Source organism: Littorina saxatilis, linkage group LG15 (assembly GCF_037325665.1).
Source record: "Littorina saxatilis isolate snail1 linkage group LG15, US_GU_Lsax_2.0, whole genome shotgun sequence".
NCBI classification, from domain to species: domain Eukaryota; kingdom Metazoa; phylum Mollusca; class Gastropoda; order Littorinimorpha; family Littorinidae; genus Littorina; species Littorina saxatilis.
Genome location: NC_090259.1, coordinates 43,870,728 through 43,890,960, shown reverse-complemented (window position 1 = coordinate 43,890,960; position 20,233 = coordinate 43,870,728). Strand labels below are relative to the sequence as shown.

Genomic DNA, 20,233 nt, shown 5'->3' with positions numbered 1-20,233 from the left:
GAGAGAGAGAGAGAGAGAGAGACAGAGAGAGACAGAGAGAGACAGAGAGACAGAGAGAGAGAGAGACACAGAGAGAGAGAGAGACTGAGAGAGAGAGAGGGTGAGAGAGAGAGTTTGTCATTTACACAGACCTGCCGCCAACTCTTGTGAAACCTCAAGAGTAGCAATATAAGATTTTTTTAATTTTCTGAGTAGCAAATAGTGTTTTAACAAATGTATTCTCACATACGCATTAATGCCCTCTTGCACAAGATCAGGCATTTTTGGCTCACGTAAGTGTAGCCTCAGTGTGCGATGCTAAACTTTGTCTGTCTGTGCGCGCGTGTGTGCGTGTGTGCGTGCGTGCGTGTGTGATAGAAACTTTAACATTTCCGAGTCTATGGATAAAGTTCGCATAAGAAGATTACGTCTCGGTCAAAAGTGTCACGTTTGACGTCATGCCTCCCTGTAGTCTTTCTCTCTCGCGCGGTGTGTGTGTTCATTTTGTGCACATGTGTTATTGTTACTGTTTGTGTATGTGAACTCGTGTGTGTGTGTGTGTGTGTGCGTGTGTGTGTGTGTGTGCGTGTGTGTAAGAAAGAGAGACTGAGAGAGAGAGAGTGTGTGTGTGTGTGTGTGTGTGTGTGTGTGTGTGTGTAAGAAAGAGAGACTGAGAGAGAGAGAGTGTGTGTATGTGTTTGTGTGTGTGTGTGTGTGTGTGTGTGTGCATGAGTTTGTGTGTATGTTTGTGTGTGTATGTGTGTTTGTTTGTAAAGGTGTGTGTGTCCGTCTGTCTATGTGAGTAAGAGTGTGTGTTTTGTATGTATGACGGAGTGATTGAGTTTGTGTTAATGTTTGTCGATTTCTGACGGGAGCCTTGAAGGCTTCGCCTCTTGTTAATAAAGTGTCATGAGAATTATGCAGGAACATAAAATGCCCATTAGAGAGCATCTGCAGTGACATTTTTCTAATGTTTTCACACTGACTAAAAAGAGGGAACTGTACCATGTTTGTGATTATTTGTTTCAGCATAGCAATCTTCAGCTTGGCATAGCATTTGGCAGCTCTGTGAATGCATAGACATGTAGCAGGTTGAAAAAATAACGTATTAGATGATTGGTGACCTGTTCACTTGACTATCACCGAGGACACACACACACACACACACACACACACACACACACACACACACACACACACACACAATGACTGTGGCTGCCTGTGTGTTTTCAGATTAATTCAACTTTCACCGCTTCGCTCGTACATAGATTCTGACGCGCTTCAAGCTACTAATAAGTTTATTTATTTCTAGCCATGAGTTATTTAGTAGGAAAAAGCGGTAAAATACTGAAACAAACAAAACACAACAAAAAATAAACATTAGAAATAAGACAATAAACATTGTAACAAGTCTTCAAACAATGTTATCATCAGCAAATTGACAAAACAAGAAGGGCAAAGCCCATACGACTCACATGCTTTACACATTTTTCCTACCAAAATACATGTGACCTTGACCCAAGGTCAAGGTCATCCAAGGTCATGCAACACAAAGCTGTTAATTCAAGACATAGGAAGTACAATGGTGCTTATTGGCTCTTTCTACCATGAGATATGGTCACTTTTAGTGGTTCACTACCTTATTTTGGTCACATTTCATAAGGGTCAAAGTGACCTTGACCTTGATCATATGTGACCAAATGTGTCTCATGATGAAAGCATAACATGTGCCCCACATAATTTTTAAGTTTGAAACAGTTATCTTCCATAGTTCAGGGTCAAGGTCACTTCAAAATATGTATACAATCCAACTTTGAAGAGCTCCTGTGACCTTGACCTTGAAGCAAGGTAAACCAAACTGGTATCAAAAGATGGGGCTTACTTTGCCCTATATATCATATATAGGTGAGGTATTGAATCTCAAAAACTTCAGAGAAAATGGGAAAAATGTGAAAAATAGCTGGTTTTTAGGCAACATTTATGGCCCCTGCGACCTTGACCTTGAAGCAAGGTCAAGATGCTCTGTATGTTTTTTGGGGCCTTGTCATCATACACCATCTTGCCAAATTTGGTACTGATAGACTGAATAGTGTCCAAGAAATATCCAACGTTAAAGTTTTCCGGACGGACGGACGGACGGACGGACGGACGGACGGACGAACGACTCGGGTGAGTACATAGACTCACTTTTGCTTCGCATGTGAGTCAAAAAATCTTTTGACATATGTAAACAACGATAGGCCTTTATGCGGAGACCTAAACATAAGGCACGGAGCCAACGTACAATCACAACGTTAACTTTGAAAACCTAAAACTTCTTACAATTACATCGAGCGATCGCTTACATAAAAACCGTCAAAAGGTTAACTATCAGATGTGTTCAGACAAAAAAGTTTTCTATTTAAACATCTCATTACAAATTGAGCAAGAAAACAAAACAATAAACTCAAGACAAATATACAATCAAACTTACATTATGGCTGAACGAGATGAATAAATCCTTGTTCAAACACGACAGAGCATTAATGAAGACTTAGTTATGGCAGTTCTGGACACACGTCCGAGCCATGTGGGTATGCAAGAGAGGACTGCCAATAAAACAAAATGCATCTCTCACAAACGATTGCGCAGTCTACTAACCAAAAATTACCAAAGAACAAAATACAAGCAAAACACTACTCACGAAACTAGCTAAAGCACGGTACAATTTTGGTCAAATTCATGTAAAAAGATGGACTTTCACCGTAAGATGGAATAAAAACTCTAGCTCGACCCATACAACGTACATAAAAAAATATGAAACACGTGAACAATGTGAACCCGTATTAAAAGGAAATCACACCCACTTGGCACTTCCCCACCATACCCACTTAATAAACGGACTGACTGTACATTGCATCAAAATCACTTTTTTGACAAGGATGAAAGTCACTTGTTCATTTCAATGCTTGTTATTCTCTCAGGTGCCAGGAGATTGGTTCCGTATAAATCTTGCTTACTCCATTACACATGTTGTATGCATTTAGAGTGGTTATTTGATGTACATTGCATAATACAAATAACACTGATGCAGCTTCTCTCCAGTGACCATTCAAATGACAATTACATTGGCAAAATCTAGCATATTTTTTATATGCTCATTCAAATCATTCGATTACATCAATTCAGCACCACATGCTGAGCACATATGGTTTTTCTGTTGCATGTCTCAGTATGTACGGTAACTTTGCACAAGACAGGTATATTAGATTATTGAGTTTTTAACATCATTGACTTCAGCAAAGGATGCTGAATAACTTGCCCAGTATGCAGCTGTTTTGTAAGTATATTTCAACAACTACCACTGATATTAACACTAAAAGTAGCGCAGTACATCATTATAATTGTAAATACATGTATATATTAAATACATTCCCATCTCCCCCCTTTCCCTCGTCGCGATATAACCTTCGTGGTTGAAAACGACGTTAAACACCAAATAAAGAAAGAAAGAATTATATACATATGTCAGAAGTGATTTTCTTTGTGCATACAGGCCACTGCATTCAGCACAATAGGCATTATATCTGTAAATAGTGCTAGTGGTGCCATCTGCAAGTATGTGACAATGACAATTCTTTATTTAACAAGGGTAATACATGTAGAGTAAGCAGTGATCTGCATTTTAAAATGTGGCCCTCGTCCTACAGAGAGACTAATCTAAATACCGGAATAAAAAAGTAAAGAAAACTACGGCTTCATATGTTCATACTAGATCAACGCAAGTAAGAATACAATTTACATACAAATGATACATATATTATATAATATACTACATGTTCATGTATACATTGCATAGAAGAAGAAAAATGTAAGTTCATCTCATATGAGTAAAGTATTATAGACTAGTTTGCACTGACGGAACAAAGCCCATAGACATATACTGCATTTAAAATAATAATTATACAAAAGAAGAAAAAAGTAATATCTCGGAGGCACAAGCAATAGGACAGATGCCTAGGACAGATAAGTGGCTGACTGTTTCTGTGTATTTGGTGAAAACGTGATTGGGACATGATTAGACAAGAGAGATGCATTTTGTTACCCTCTAGGGCTCGTATGCTAATGGAGGAAGTGTGAAACCCTGGAAGTCAATGCCTACTTTAGAAGTTCACTTCCCAGCTGATCACTATGCATGAGCTGATTTGAACGCCATAATAGTGACTTTGAGATTACTAAGGTCAAGACCCCAGGAGTAAACCCACTCCTCCCAAAGTTTTTGTGTGCAAAATGGCAGGTCTTTTATTGTTTTCGGGGTTGTCGTCAACAACCACAACAATATCGAGTAATAAGGTCCTTATATAATCAACAAAGGTAGAAGCAGCCTGAATGCAATTGGTGACGTTTTGGATATTCTGGCTGAGCTCATTGGGAAAATGAGCTGCCTTTAAAACCGTTGGGATTGTCCTGCAATTAAAATCTGCGTCAGAGGTTCCTGATGGTTATATAAGGACCCTTATTAGTGCAGTAGATTCAGTAGGGGTGCCTTCAACCTCTTAAATATTTTTTAATTGGCATTACTAGATCGGAAAATGTATTATGATAACGGTTTGCTATGTTCACAGCTCAGTTTTTGTGCTAAACGACCGTGAGGGGCCCCCAAGCTACCCCGGGTGTGGGTCCTTTGGCGCCAACAGAAAATAATTATCTAATCAGTAATATAGTTAAGTGACACATCTAATTAGGGGTTTTCGAGGGTGCTGATTCCAAAAATGATGTTTTTATCTCGATTAAATGTCATGATCACATATGAATTACGATTTTTTTGGTTAAAATAAACAATATATCCAGTTCAAATTGGTTAAATAGTTAGTACATACTTAGTAAACATATGATATTCTTCATTTAAAATCTTGTCATTATCCCCTCAGGTATTGCATATCAATTATTATATATAAAGTAATAATAATCAGTGAAAGTCTGTGAGTAAAATATATACCAGGGTTGTCATAGATTCATGCTATGATTATCAAGGGTCATCCTTACTATGAAAGACGCCTTGTTCATCCAGGATGGCATGGCTCTGCTTCACATCCTCACAAACATGCCCCCGACCTTTGGTGAAATATGCTTGCAAATCCTTGACCAGATGGTGGCGAAGAAACACTTCTTGTTCTCGACAGACAGCTACCATCCGCAGTCCATCAAAGCACAGGAGAGAGAAAGGCGGGGGAAATCAGAAAAAATCATTGTCGATGGACCATCAACCAGGAAGCCTGGCGACTTCAAGCAGTTCCTAGCGAATGACGACAACAAAAAGCAGTTGTGCCAGCTTTTATTTCGAGTATGGAGTGACCAACGTGCAGCTTCAAGACTCGAAAAGACAGACATGGCAGTTCTGATCGTAGAAGGAAGGGCCCATAAATTGACATCATCCAACGGAAAGGTCGAGGCACATGAGATTCATACGATCTACAGCAACCAAGAGGAGACCGACACAAGGGTTGTGCTGTATCTCCACCACGCCGCAGCAATTGGATACACGGACGCTGTCGTCAGGACGCCTGATACTGACATATTTGTCATCCTGTTGTACCATGCTCATGAAATCAAATTGAACGTGTACCTAGACACAGGGTCTGGAAAACACAGGCGGCTGATCAACGTCACTGAGTTTGCTGAGTCTCTTGGAAAAAATTACTGAGCCGCACTTCTTGGGTACTACGTGTGGAGTGGAGAAGACTGCACCAGTGCCTTCAAAGGGAAGGGAAAGGTAGGACCGTTGAAGAAACTGCAGAAAAACCCAAAGTTTCAGGAAGCGTTCGCACGGCTTGGTGACGAATGGAGCATCCACCATGAAGTGGACGAAGTCATTGGAACAGTTTGCCTGCGTCATGTATGGACACAGTCGGGAACTGTCAGTGAATACAGTTCGTGGGAAAATGCTCTGCAAAATGGTGGGTGAAGATGAAAAACTCACCGCGAAGTCCAAAGTCGACCTCGCTCGTCTGCCTCCTTGTCGTGCTGCTCTGCAGCCACACAACAAACGTGTGAACCACCGTGTTGCTCTGTACAAAAGAGCGCACATAGCCATTGTAGAGAAACCAAAACCCTATGATGAAGGCCAGGGATGGATGAGAAACGCAAAAGACTTACTGGAACCGATATGGTCATCAAAACCCATTTTGCCAGCGTCTTTGATTTATTCTGTTAGCTGCTATTGATCCTAAAGACAAGGAAACGGAAGATGAAGAAGACATGGAAGTGGATGAAGTTGACTTTGACGCAATGTTTGAAAGTGATGAAGAGTTGTAACTGTCTCCTTTGTACAATGGTTCACTACCAGGAATGTTGACAGACGCAGATATGATGAAGATTTGGTTTACCCGAGATTATGCCAAACATTCCTTTAGGGTTTTGTTGATATGAAATTATGCCAAACTTTTCGTGTAGGTGTGTTATTATGAGATGATGCCAAACACTCGTTGTAAGTGTGTTTGCATGAGATGATGCCAACTATTCATAGTAGTTGTTATTATGAGATGACACCAAACATTCTCCGTATATGTGTTACGAGTTCCCTGTATTCATGTTATTATGAGATTATGCTTAAACTATTCCTTGTATACGTCTCATTTGAGATGCTGCCAACTATTCTTGCATATTTTTTTTATTTTGAGATTACGCCAAACATTAATTGTGGGTGTATCATAATAGTTTATTTTTGATAACGTTTTTTTTTAGAAATGAGCACGTGATTTAACCGTTCAAATCAGTCAAGATAAGTTCAACAGCTTTCATGACAGAATTATCAATTTTGACTAAATGTTTAACACTTTCTGATTAATTGATATGATTAATATAGTTGTCTAGATGACTACTTGTATCTTTCTCAATTAGACACAAAGTACATCTATGCAATGCTATTGCATAGTGTTGATACTTTTACAGTAATGACCTAGGTAATAAGCTAAATTTTATAACATAATCATATGTTTCAATAAAGAGTTGATGTTTTAATAAACCTATTGCATAATAATTATTATGTCGTATATTTTGTTGACAACACTTTCAGCTATGCTGATTTGTCCTTATTAATATTATTGTTTGAAATTTGCTCTCTATTGCTCTCAATAAAATGTTTTTTGTTTTTGAATATTTTTCTTCACTTTTTATGGATAAAAATATTATTATTTGCAATATATCGTCTCTTAGCTTTGATCATGACATTTAATCGAGATAAAAGCATCATTTTTGGAATCAGCGCCCTCAAAAACCCCTAAATAGATGTGTCACTTAACCACTGATTAGATAATTATTTTCTGTTGACGCCAAAGTACCCCCACCCGGGGTGGCTCGGGGGCCCCTCTCGGTCGTTTAGCACAAAAACTGAGCTGTGAACATAGCAAACCGTTATCATAATACATTTTCCGATCTAGTAATGCCAATTAAAAAAATATTTAAGAGGTTGAAGGCACCCCTACAAAATATACTAAACTATATTACATTACCCATTATTGTGGGGGATGTCGATGACTACCCCAAAAACAAGAAAAGCCCTGTCATTTTGCACACAGAAACTTTGGGAGTAGTGGGTTTACTCCTGTGTCTCGCTGTAGTAGATTCCCCCCCCCTCCCCCTCATTTGCTTCCAAAGTAAGCCATTTTTCTGATATTTTCCAATAGACATCACATAAAAGTATTAAAGCAACCACATGGTGACATGGTTTACAGTTATGGAATACAAATTAGTTTCACCCATATGAATACACACGCAGACATACCTGGTAGCGAAAGGGGAGAGTTTAAGGAGAGGGTGGGGATGGGGGGGAGAGAGATGGTTGGGGCTGTGGTCACACTGTAATAATTATATACCTGCCACTATCTTACCTCAAAACATACATAAGGTACTATGGATATAATCATATTTTTACAATGGGTAATAGGAGTATAGAACAACAAATTGGTATATCGTCGTAAAACATTAATGAAAAAAAAGTTTATAAAGACACCAGTCTCTTTCAAATTTACCATGATTATTATTTATACTAGTACTCATTAATATTACTAGAGTTGTACTTTCAATCAAAATCTTTCGTTTTACAATTTTCACAAAAGATTAAGTGTTGGGGCAATCTTATTCAACTTAGCTCTAAATATACATACTTTGGCAAAGAGAATAAATTGATCCAAAACGACTGTAGTGTATACATTATGCAAATGTCCTAAAATAATAAATTCTTTTGTGAGTTTCAAATTAGTGCAATGTACAAAATGTAAACATAACCAGTGTATGAAATCAGACCAAAAATCTGAACACTAGTTACGTAGTACAATCCCAAAATAAATGTTTCAAGGTTTCTTCCTCATGACAAAAACCAGGTGGGTATAAATGTGTTTCACTACACCGTTGGAATTTGTTTCCATACAACATCTTCGCCAATATGAAAAACATTAGGATCTGGATCCAACGCTAATCTTTTGGGGTAATTCTTAATGGAGCGTATTACGCCCTCAAAGAACAGAAAGTTTACATGTACATTTGGATATTGTAATTTAAAATAATTATATATATCAAAAAAACATTTGCTCCCATCAAATGACCAACTGTCGTAATACAATTTTCCATCCAGTTTCTGTTGAAAATAACTTTTTCTATATAGATATTTACATTATAATACAAACGGTCTGAAGCAAAATCGCTCAGGGATTTTGTTTGTTTGTTTGTTTGCTTAACGCCCAGCCGACCACGAAGGGCGGTATCGCTCAGGGAGACAGGGACACATTTACATGCGAAAGGCTTATAATGTTTAAAATCATTTCTCCAAAAGGGATTATGGACGCTTTGCATCAGTAAATGTCCAATCTCGCCTCCTCTCTCTTTTGAATATCATGTACAAGTGGACATAAGAGTGTGTAGGAGTTCAGCTGAGCAAGCTGCCAGACATTTTCTACTTGCCTGGCAGATTTTTAACTTGCCCCTAGTGACCGGGCGGATGATTTGGCCATCCCTGCAATCTCAATATGCATATATATATATATAAATTTATAATGAGAGCGCTGCTAAAAATGCCAAAATGTGCACTCGATCGCTTGTACTTTTAAAGAAAAGTTAAATATAGAATGACGTCAAGAGCGAGAATGCATAGAAATTACGTTGTTGTTGGAATGTAGGCGGTGGAGACACACACAGAGTAAAGGATGATCTCCCTTGCTCATGACGTAATTTCTATGCATTCTCGCTCTTGACGTCATTCTATATATATATATATATATATATATACCTTTTCACTCCTGTATATGTTGACATGTGTCGCTTCAAATCTCTAGGGATTGCAAAATTGTACGCCAAATTGCCAGGGGCAAGTAAAAATAAAAATGCTTTGAAAATCCATATTAAAACAAAAACGCCATTCTGGTTCAATGAAATACGTTTTTTGTTGTAATATGGAGTTGCAAAGCCATAAACACTGCATATGCAGTAACTATGATATGTACTGGACAAGCGAAAGTTCTGGTGGGCTCGTGACTTTCTTGAAGTTACTCCCACCGCTGGCGAGTTAAAGCCCTAGTCTGTCTCATGTGGTTTACTGAACGCTTTAAATTTCTCACAAAAAAAGCAGTTCTAACCTTATGGAACACACTTGCACTAGGAATTTAACAGCATTAAATGATACAGTTCGTTTAAATGGCTATTTAGCTTACGTAAACCACACACCAGATTTCATGGTTTATGTTACCCCTGAGCCATGGTGGACCTGGGTCACACACTTTCCTTTTTTTTGTTGAGCATGACCTTGCATCACATTGTACTTGCATACTTATTCACTCCTGCATTTGTTAACATGTGTCGCTTCAAATTAGTAGACAGTGTGAACCTAGCATCTCACTCGGTACACGCATACTTTTTTACTTCTGTATGGGTTAACATATGTTTCTTTAAATGCCCAGACTGTTTGAAGCTTGCACCACACTCTGTACACGCATGTTGTTTTACTCCTGTGTGTGTTAACATGTGTTGCTTCAAAAAACTAGACCGTGTGAACCTAGCATTACATTCTGTACATGCATGGTTTTTCACTCCTGAATGTGTAAACATGTGTTCCTTCAAATGACTAGACCGTTTGAACCTGGCACCACACTCTGTACAAGCATATTTTTTCTCTCCAGTATGTGTCAGAATGTGTCGCTTCAAATCTCGTGACAGTGTGAACCTAGCATCACACTCGGTACACGCATACTTTTTCACTTTTGTGTGGGTTGACATATGTGTCTTTAAATGCCCAGACTGTTTGAACCTTGCACCACACTCGGTACACGCATACTTTTTCACTCCTGTATGTGTTAACATATGTTGCTTCAAATGCCCAGACAGTGTGAACCTTGAATCACATTCTGTACATGCATGCTTTTTCACTCCAGTATGTGATAGCATGTGCTTCTTCAAATTGTCAGACAGTGCGAACCTGGAATCACATTCTGTACATGCATACTTTTTCTCTCCCGTATGTGTTAGCATGTGCCGCTTTTGACCACTTGAGTCTGCGAACCTTGCATTACACTCTGTACATGCATACTTCTTCACACCTGTATGTGTTAACATGTGTCGCTTCAAGTTACAAGACAGTGCAAACCTTGCATCACACTCAGTGCACGCATGCTCTTTCACTCCTGTGTGTGTTAACATATGTTTCTTCAAACTTAGAGACAGAGTGAACTTAGCATCACACTCTCTACATGCATAGTTTTTCACTCCTGTATGTGTTAGAAAGTGTCGCGTCAAATTACTAGATTCTGTGAACCTAGCATTACACTCTGCACACGCATACTTTTTCACTCCTGAATGTGTTAACATGTGTTGCTTCAAATAACTAGACTGTGCAAATCTAGCATCACACGTAATACATGCATACTTTTTTTCTCCTGTATGTGTTAACATGTGTCGCTTCAAAGTAGAATACAGTGTGAACCTAGTATCACACTCAGTACACACATAATTTTTCACTCCGGAATGTGTTAACATATGTTGCTTCAAATTCCCAGACTGTGTGAACCTTTCATCACACTCTGTACACGCATATTTTTTCACTCCTGTGTGTGTTACCATGTGTTGCTTCAAAGAACTAGACCGTGTGAACCTAGCATCACATTCTATACAAGCATGGTTTTTCACTCCTGAATGTGTAACCATGTGTTCCTTCACATGACTAGACCGTTTGAACCTGGCACCACACTCTGTACAAGCATATTTTTTCTCTCCAGTATGTGTTAGAATGTGTTGCTTCAAATATCCAATATGTATGAATCTTGCTTCACACTCTGAACATTTATACTTTTTCACTCCTGTATGTGTGAGTATGTGACGATTCAAAGCACTCGACTGTGTGAACTTAGCTTTACACTCAGTACACTCATACTTTTTGACTCCTGTATGTGTTAACATATGTAGCTTCAAATGCCCAGATTTGTTAAACCTAGCATCACACTTGGTACACGCATGATTTTTCACTCCTGTATGTGTTAACATATGTTGCCTCAAATGCCCAGACTGTGTGAACCTAGCATCACACTCAGTACATGCATGCTTTTTACCTCCCCTATGTGTTAACATATGTTGCTTCAAAGTACTGGACCGTGTGAACCTACTATCACACTCTGTGCATGCATGGTTTTTCACTCCTGTGTGTGTTAATATGTGCCGCTTCAAAGCACTTGATTTTGCGAACCTAGCATTACATTCTGTACAAGCATATTTTCTCTCTCCCGTATTTGTTAAAATGTGTTGCTTGAAATATCCAGACTTTGTAGGCTCAGCACCACTCTCTGTACAGGCAAGTATTTTCTCTGTCGGGCACATTGGCTTCAGATTACCGGACTCTTTGAGCCCAGCATTACACTCAATACTTGTATGTTTCAGTTTCTCTTGTTTCAGCCAGGTATCACTGTGAGTGCTGTCTGCAGCTTGTCCTTCCAATGTCTGGACTGTAGACATGGTAGCTGTGTCTGTGGCCACAACCTCTCTGACTGGCACTGGAAAATGAAAGCAAAAGCAAGTGATACGAAAGAGCTGATTATGATCCGTGAATGGCATATATTTTTTTCCTGTTTCCTTTTGCAGATTAAAACATACCTAAAATTAGAAGCAGGCATCACTCAGTAAAATTCAAAGTGACTGAAATAAATGTAGATTGCATGTAGGTTCATATAGTAACTGCTCTTATATTTATAAGACTTCAGTTTCATGCAGTTATCTACTTGTGTACACAATTGATATTCAATTTTAAATCGCTGAACCTTACATCAGTCCTGGGAACCCCTGTTTTGCACTTGGAGTATTCTCAAACAAGCTAGGTGTATTTTCAGAAAAATTAGCGTACTCAAAACAGCATTTCAACATCCATGATTCAAAGCTGCTTCACACGCGTCCGTCGCAATATTAATGTCTACCAATACATTCTAAAGAAATGCTTCTTTCCATCTTTACTGACAAAAACTGTAATCATGTGTCAAACTACTGGATCAGCTTCAGTGCCCTTGTCAAAAAACAAAGTCTTCGAATTTTTCTCGTCAGATTTTTTCTCCACTGACCGTAGTGATCGTATTCTAGACAATCGTAAGTGTATACAAAATACGGCGAATTCATATGGATTCCCAGCCAGGTTTGTTGTATGGAATTTTTAACCTTCACCGTGCTTCGTGGGTCGTGGACGACCCAGAGCCTCACAAAATCGTCTTTATCTCTGAAACTATTTGGAGTTTTTAATTGAGACTTCATGTAATCTCTAATCACCATACGACCTTCTCATTGCCCAACTTTTGAAAGAATATCTTTGTAAACAAACAAATAAACGAACTAAAAAGTCCGGATGATGTGGGTCGTGGACGACCCATATGGAATTACGTAAGGAATTTTACGTTGTTTATCCTTATTCGGATGGCGTGGGTCGTACACGACCCATACTCTGCAAAGAGGCAGCAAAATGTTTATCCCTATTCGGATGGCGTGGGTCGTGTGCGACCCATACTTTTACGTTGAATCCTTCTTTGGGAAGTATGGGTCGTACACGACCCACATCATCCGGACTGTGTAGTCCAACGCGTGATCCGGTGAAGGTTAACAGAGCTGCCCAAGTTCTCCAACCTGGGGAGATATGAGGCATTAGAAACCTTATTAAAACATTTGATTTGTTTTTTTGGAACAATTTACCAATAAGATTTCCAGGTCGCCTAAATCTCTGCATTTTAAAAACTCCTCTCATCATAAAGACCCACTTTTCTGAGACTTTCCCTGTTCTTAGATTCCCTCTCTGTTAAAACCTACATGGCTTATATTCGACAAAGATATGAATAGATGTATAGTACCACTGTACTGGTCTCTTGTTTCAGCCAGGTATCGCTGCGAGTGCTAACTGCACCTTGTCCATCCAATGCCTGCACTGTATCAAATGTTTCTCCTGGTTCCTGTTTTGGGCAATGGCATTCTGCTTGCTGATTCAACATAACTGAAAGCAGAAGTAGACAATTAAATTTCAAACGCAACACTCAATAGTCTAAACTGTGTCAAGTCCCCAACACACCACCCCAGCTGGCAACCACAATATATTGGTCAGCCAGACTTTTTACATTTAGTCAAGTTTTGACTAAATGTTTTAACGTAGAGGGGGGAATCGAGACGAGGGTCGTGGTGTATGTGCGTGCGTGTGTGTGTGTCTGTCTGTCTGTGTGTGTGTGGAGCGATTCAGACTAAACTACTGGACCGATCTTTATGAAATTTGACATGAGAGTTCCTGGGTATGATATCCTCAGACGTTTTTTTCATTTTTTTGATAAATGTATTTGATGACGTCATATCCGGCTTTTCGTGAAAGTTGAGGCGGCACTGTCACGCCCTCATTTTTCAACCAAATTGGTTGAAATTTTGATCAAGTAATCTTCGACGAAGCCCGGACTTCGGTATTGCATTTCAGCTTGGTGGCTTAAAAATTAATTAATGACTTTGGTCATTAAAAATCTGACAATTGTAAAAAAAACAAATTTTTATAAAACGATCCAAATTTACGTTCATCTTATTCTCCATCATTTGCTGATTCCAAAAACATATAAATATGTTATATTTGGATTACAAACAAGCTCTGAAAATCAAATATATAAAAATTATTATCAAAATTAAATTGTCGAAATCAATTAAAAAACACTTTCATCTTATTCCTTGTCGGTTCCTGATTCCAAAAACATAGATATGATATGTTTGGATTAAAAACACTCTCAGAAAGTTAAAACGAAGAGAGGTACAGAACAGCGTGCTATCCTTCTCAGCGCAACTACTACCCCGCTCTTCTTGTCAATTTCACTGCCTTTGCCGTCAACGGTGGACTGACGATGCTACGAGTATACGGTCTTGCTGCGTTGCATTGCGTTCAGTTTCATTCTGTGAGTTCGACAGCTACTTGACTAAATGTTGTATTTTCGCCTTACTCGACTTGTTTGTCTACTACACCCTCCAAAAGGTGTGAAGAGCTATCAAGGCTGGCTGTCACCAATAACGTCAACAATGCCTCTTGTCGATTTGACCACCACCACTCCCCCGAAACATCCCCTCCCTCCCCATTAGGTGTTTTTCATTCGCCTTACCATATAGACTCCTTACCATATGGACAATTGTTTCACTTTCAGTGATGTGCCAAATAACACTCTTCTGCGACATCAATCTCTACCAGACTATCTTGACATCTGAGAGAAGAGCTGAGTCTCCTTCCTCCATGCTATTGGGAGAAGCCATGGTTCCTGACAGCTCAAGGTGCTGACTGTTCACTGATCAAGGTGCTGACTGTTCACTGATCAAGCTGTTGGGGGATCATAGCAGCTCACTCTCCAAGGTGTGGTAGGTTCATGGTTGATCGGGTGTTCAAATCATTGCTGTGGAAACAACAATGTTCAGCGGTTTAAAGAAGCAGAGAAAAAATTCTCTTTTGCTCAAACACACACATGCACACTGAGGTGTTTGGACACAGTAGAAAGCCTTAAAAAAAACACAACCAAACTGACAACAAGGGTTACCATTTAATCCATTTTAAGACTTCTGATCTAAACTGTTTGCCCCCTCCCCCCCCAAAAAAAAAATGCACACAAAGCCCATTTTCTTATCAGTTCGGGAATAGGTCTGTCCAACTTATTACCCAATACAAACTTCATGGGATCTATTTTATGCTACTTTTAGTCAATTCTATGCTAATCGCCTTTCAGTTGATTGCCTATAACCGTCTTTTGTGAAATGAATATCAAAATTATCCTAAATAAACATTTACAACACTTCACTTGCCTAGAGAGAAGCAACACAGGTGCAATTGCGAAAGCTGAGAAAGAATTTGCCTGACCTGTGATGAAACTCTACCCTCATATTCCCAATAAAGACCCCTCCTTTTTACGACATTTTTCAATGCTTCTCGGTCTCAGTCTGCGGGTATGGTAAGTCCAGATTATTTAAATGTAGTCTCGGTGATAACCGTTTTTTGGTGTTGTTCTTTTTACATTTAGTCAAGTTTTGACTAAATGTTTTAACATAGAGGGGGAATCGAAACGAGGGTCGTGGTGTATGTGTGTGTGTGCGTGCGTGCGTGTGTGTAGAGCGATTCAGACCAAACTACTGGACCGATCTTTATGAAATTTGACATGAGAGTTCCTGGGTATGATATCCCCATACGTTTTTTTCATTTTTTTGATAAATGTATATGATGACGTCATATCCGGCTTTTCGTGAAAGTTGAGGCGGCACTGTCACGCCCTCATTTTTCAACCAAATTGGTTGAAATTTTGCTCAAGTAATCTTCAACGAAGCCCGGACTTCGGTATTGCATTTCAGCTTGGTGGCTTAAAAATTAATTAATGACTTTGGTCATTAAAAATCTGAAAATTGTAAAAAAAAAAAATTTTTTATAAAACGATCCAAATTTACGTTCATCTTATTCTCCATCATTTTCTGATTCCAAAAACATATAAATATGTTATATTTGAATTAAAAACAAGCTCTGAAAATTAAATATATAAAAATTATTATCAAAATTAAATTTTCGGAATCAATTTAAAAACACTTTCATCTTATTCCTTGTCGGTTCCTGATTCCAAAAACATTACCAGCTATTGTGTTTTCAGCGTAGCAATAGGGCCCGATATTTAGACGAGACAAGTATAATGCCGACGAGTCGAAGACGAGTCGCATTATACTTGTTCGAGTCTAAATATCGGACCCTATTGCTACGATGAAAACACAATAGCGATTATATAGCTATTCTGACATTAAATTCTGTGTTAAAATCATGTTTTTGTCAGCAACAAGTACCAGAATGGTCCATTTCGTTGAGTGCAGACGATGGTTCCCTTTCCGCATGAAGCCACGGAAATAACCGAACATTGAAAAACCCACGGACATGTATTACGGAGAAAACTCGAGATAACCGGATGTTTAGCATTACGTCAATATGCTAGGAATCATATGACGTCATGACGTATCATGCTTGCCTACGTATATTGTATGTTCGAAAGTCTGACTTCTGTTGGGAATTCGCGTGGTGAAGACTGCGGTAAATCTGCAGATGATAAGAGAACAAGGATTGTCTCAGAAGAAACGACTAAATGTTTCAGACCAGTAACTTCATTTCAACATTGCACTATACAATGGACGTTCTATGTGACAGGAGAGTTTGCTGATTTTGTGTTAAACATTGGAGAGATCGTCTGCTAGAATCAGAGATAGGTCGCTTCAGATTGCAGCTTCTGGAAATTTGCTATCGACATTTGTAACTTAGCTTAAAAACATTCCCGAGAAGAATTTCAAGTTTGTAAAGCTGAAAAACATTCCCGAGAAGAATTTCAAGTTGTCAGTGTATGCTGTTGTCGATAGAAACATCGCCGCGTGGTGCAGATGTGTAAACCAGAACCATGCGTCGGCCATTTTACTCAATATGCTTTTGGATGCCATTTTACTCAATATGCTTTTGGATATTGAGTAAAATGGCCGACTTCGGCAGCAATATGCTTTGATGATAGGAAGAGACAATCCAATCACAGCCTCCGAATTCCCCCACGTGTTCATCAGAATAGCTATATTTAGATATGATATGTTTGGATTAAAAACACGCTCAGAAAGTTAAAACGAAGAGAGGTACACAAAAGCGTGCTATCATTCTCAGCGCAACTACTACCCCGCTCTTCTTGTCAATTTCACTGCCTTTGCCGTGAGCGGTGGACTGACGATGCTACGAGTATACGGTCTTGCTGCGTTGCATTGCGTTCAGTTTCATTCTGTGAGTTCAACAGCTACTTGACTAAATGTTGTATTTTCGCCTTACGCGACTTGTTGTTTGATACCGACTGACTACCCGGTAACTGTTTTTACATTGCTTTACGCGACTTGTTTTGTCATTCCTTCTAACCTCGGAACACGTTGCCTGGCTCGCAAACGGCTGCAGTGCCGCATTTTGACTCTTGACTGACTAGCTTTGCTGTTGCATTGATCTCAATTCGATCACTAAAATGCATGTGATTCGCTCTTCTTAGACTTCGCCAGACAAGGCTAGGCCACTTGACTTGATAGTTTTGTCGATATTTCTGTACAACTTCAGCTTTTTTGGTTGGCATTTTGTCCCCAGAGAGATCGCGGGCTTACACTTAGGTCCCATGTCGATCGGACCGAATGGATGATGAATACCTTGCTGTGCACATGCGCAGACAAGGCTGTTCCGGTCGGCCATGAGCTAAAAAGGTTTCCGGAAAATCAGTCCTGGTGACTACCACAATTTCGACTTCAAATTTGTGCGCACGGGAAACAGAAAAGGTTCTCGCGACCGGAATTTCTGTAATACCAGAATTTAGACCCCAAATGCGTTATAATTCCGGACAATCCGGGAGGGTAAACAGTTCTGAGATAGATGTAACTGTTGTAAACTTTTGTGTAAACGATTGTGAAGAAAACGTAGCGGCAGAATACATCGCGCGCCGCCAAAGCCCGAGCACCTGGAAGCGCCGCAAATCGCAACGCTGGAGAACACGCCACGCTTCCTGAATCCACTGGTATATATGGTGAATGTACTTTGCCAACCCTCAACACTCCAAAGCGCGGTAGCGGTTGCGCTGTGCTGCATAGCACGCTTTTCTGTACCTCTCTTCGTTTTAACTTTCTGAGCGTGTTTTTAATCCAAACATATCATATCTATATGTTTTTGGAATCAGCAACCGACAAGGAGTAAGATGAAATTATTTTAAAATCGATTTCGGACATTTTATTTTAATCATAATATTTATATTTTTAATTTTCAGAGCGAATAATTCGAATATAACATATTTATATGTTTTTTGGCATCAGAAAATTATGAAGAATAAGATGAACGTAATTTTGGATCATTTTATAAAAAAATAATTTTAATAACAATTTTCAGATTTTTAATGACCAAAGTCATTGATTTACTTTTAAGCCTCCAAGCTGAAATGCAATATCAAAGTCCGGCCTTCGTCGAAGATTGCTTGGCCAAAATTTCAATCAATTTTATTTAAAAAAAATGAGGGTGTTGACAGTGCCGCCTCAACTTTTACAAAAAGCCGGATATGACGTCATCAAAAACATTTCTCCAAACTGAAATAAAAAAAAACGTCTGGGGATATCATACCCAGGAACTCTCTTGTAAAATTTCATAAAGATCGGTCCAGTAGTTTACTCTGAATCGCTCTACACACACACACACACACAGACACACACACACCACAACCCTCGTCTCGATTCCCCCTCGATGTTAAAATATTTAGTCAAAACTTGACTAAATATAAAAAGGATAGGCGCCAGAAAAGTACAATAAAACATTACTGAGCCAGTGATGCTTTAAAACTGAGAGCTGTGAGGTTATGAATGATCGTGGTTCAGTCAAGGTTAAAATTAACGATTTTATGCTTATTCGAAAACACAAACTAAGGTGCTTGCCAGTGTGTCATTTGCTAGTGTTAAAACTTAAATTTACAATCATAAAGGCACAGTAAGCAGGGGCGGATCAGTTCGTTTTATGGGAGGGGGGGGGGGGGGTCCAAAAGTATATTGTGAAGATATGGGTGTGAAGGCGCAAAGCGCAGAGCTGACACGCGAAGCGCTTAGCTTGCTAGGGGGGTTCGGGGGCATCCCCCCCCCCCCCCCGAAAAATTTTGAAAAAAAGGATGCAAAATGGTGCATTCTGAGGATGATCATTACCAGTTTCAGGCAGCAGATTTTGTCACTGATTAATACCCCAAAAATTGAAACTCAACCCAAAAAAACATTGAACGCTCACCGAACGGGAACATCCTGGCTGCTTTCCGTCGTGAGTGAGAAATGTTCAAAGAATTTATTTTCGTGGACCGTCTGATCTACAATCAGGTGCCTCGTTTTGGTGCTAGAGTTTCCTCAGCAGGGCAACTGACCATCATAACTTAATAATGATCGGCACTATCAATGTAAATCAGTGAAAGTGACTGAAAATCAGTGAAAGTATAGGTGATTCATCTTCGCAGATCTGTAGAGTATAATAATGTAAGAGAATATCAATATAAAATGTTTTAAAAGGAAGTGCGTTGCTGACGTTATGGCGACTGTTCAGTGCTCTGAGAAGATCGCCCGGTAACACAAATGAGTCGTTTGAGAAACGTTGGGAATTACTGAGCCCCTAACAAATGCACATTTAGTGTCTTCTGGTGTTGATCTTAAATTAACATCATACTGTTATGGACAAATTGTCATTAACCCTCAAAAATAAGGGTTTCATTACATTAACATGCAACACGGAACTCACCTTAGTGCTATTCGGGAAAATCCGGAATGATTAACGGCAGTCTTGCGTCAACCCAAAAGCTTGAGCCCTTTGCTATCGACCAATGGGTATGCAAGGAAAGAAATCACGTGACGCACGCATTTATTTAAATGAGGTCAGTGCTGAAAAGGGCGCCACGTTATGAAGGTAGTAAGATTCGTCCCAGTGTAAGGTAGACAAGTCGCTGCATACGGCTTCTGGTACGAGCAGACGTGGTTATTTCCCCGTAAGCGAGTGACATACAGCGCCTGCTGCCCCAAATCATCATGGATCAGACCATAGATGTGTCAAGGATATCTATGATCAGACCCACTCGTCAGTAAAGGTGTTAAATTACCAGGGGCGGATCGGGGGGGGGGGGGGGTGTGGGGAGGAGGAGGAGGGGGGAATATCAAAGGGACTCAGAGGCTCGTGAGTCCCTTGACTGATCCGCTGGGTCTTGACTGAAATACA

General features: G+C 39.5%; 1 protein-coding gene across 1 annotated transcript; it reads right to left on the bottom strand.

Annotated features, from left to right (window-relative positions):
* Window positions 1-1,259: 1,259 nt before the first annotated feature.
* Window positions 1,260-19,842, bottom strand: LOC138949409 (zinc finger protein 729-like). The gene is made up of 4 exons (XM_070321235.1): window positions 19,763-19,842; window positions 14,605-14,873; window positions 13,320-13,459; window positions 1,260-11,987 (listed from the first exon to the last, which is right to left on the bottom strand). Exon 4 carries the CDS (start codon window positions 11,947-11,949, stop codon window positions 9,844-9,846), a length of 2,106 nt encoding a protein of 701 aa, XP_070177336.1. The 5' UTR covers window positions 11,950-11,987; window positions 13,320-13,459; window positions 14,605-14,873; window positions 19,763-19,842; the 3' UTR covers window positions 1,260-9,843.
* Window positions 19,843-20,233: the final 391 nt, after the last annotated feature.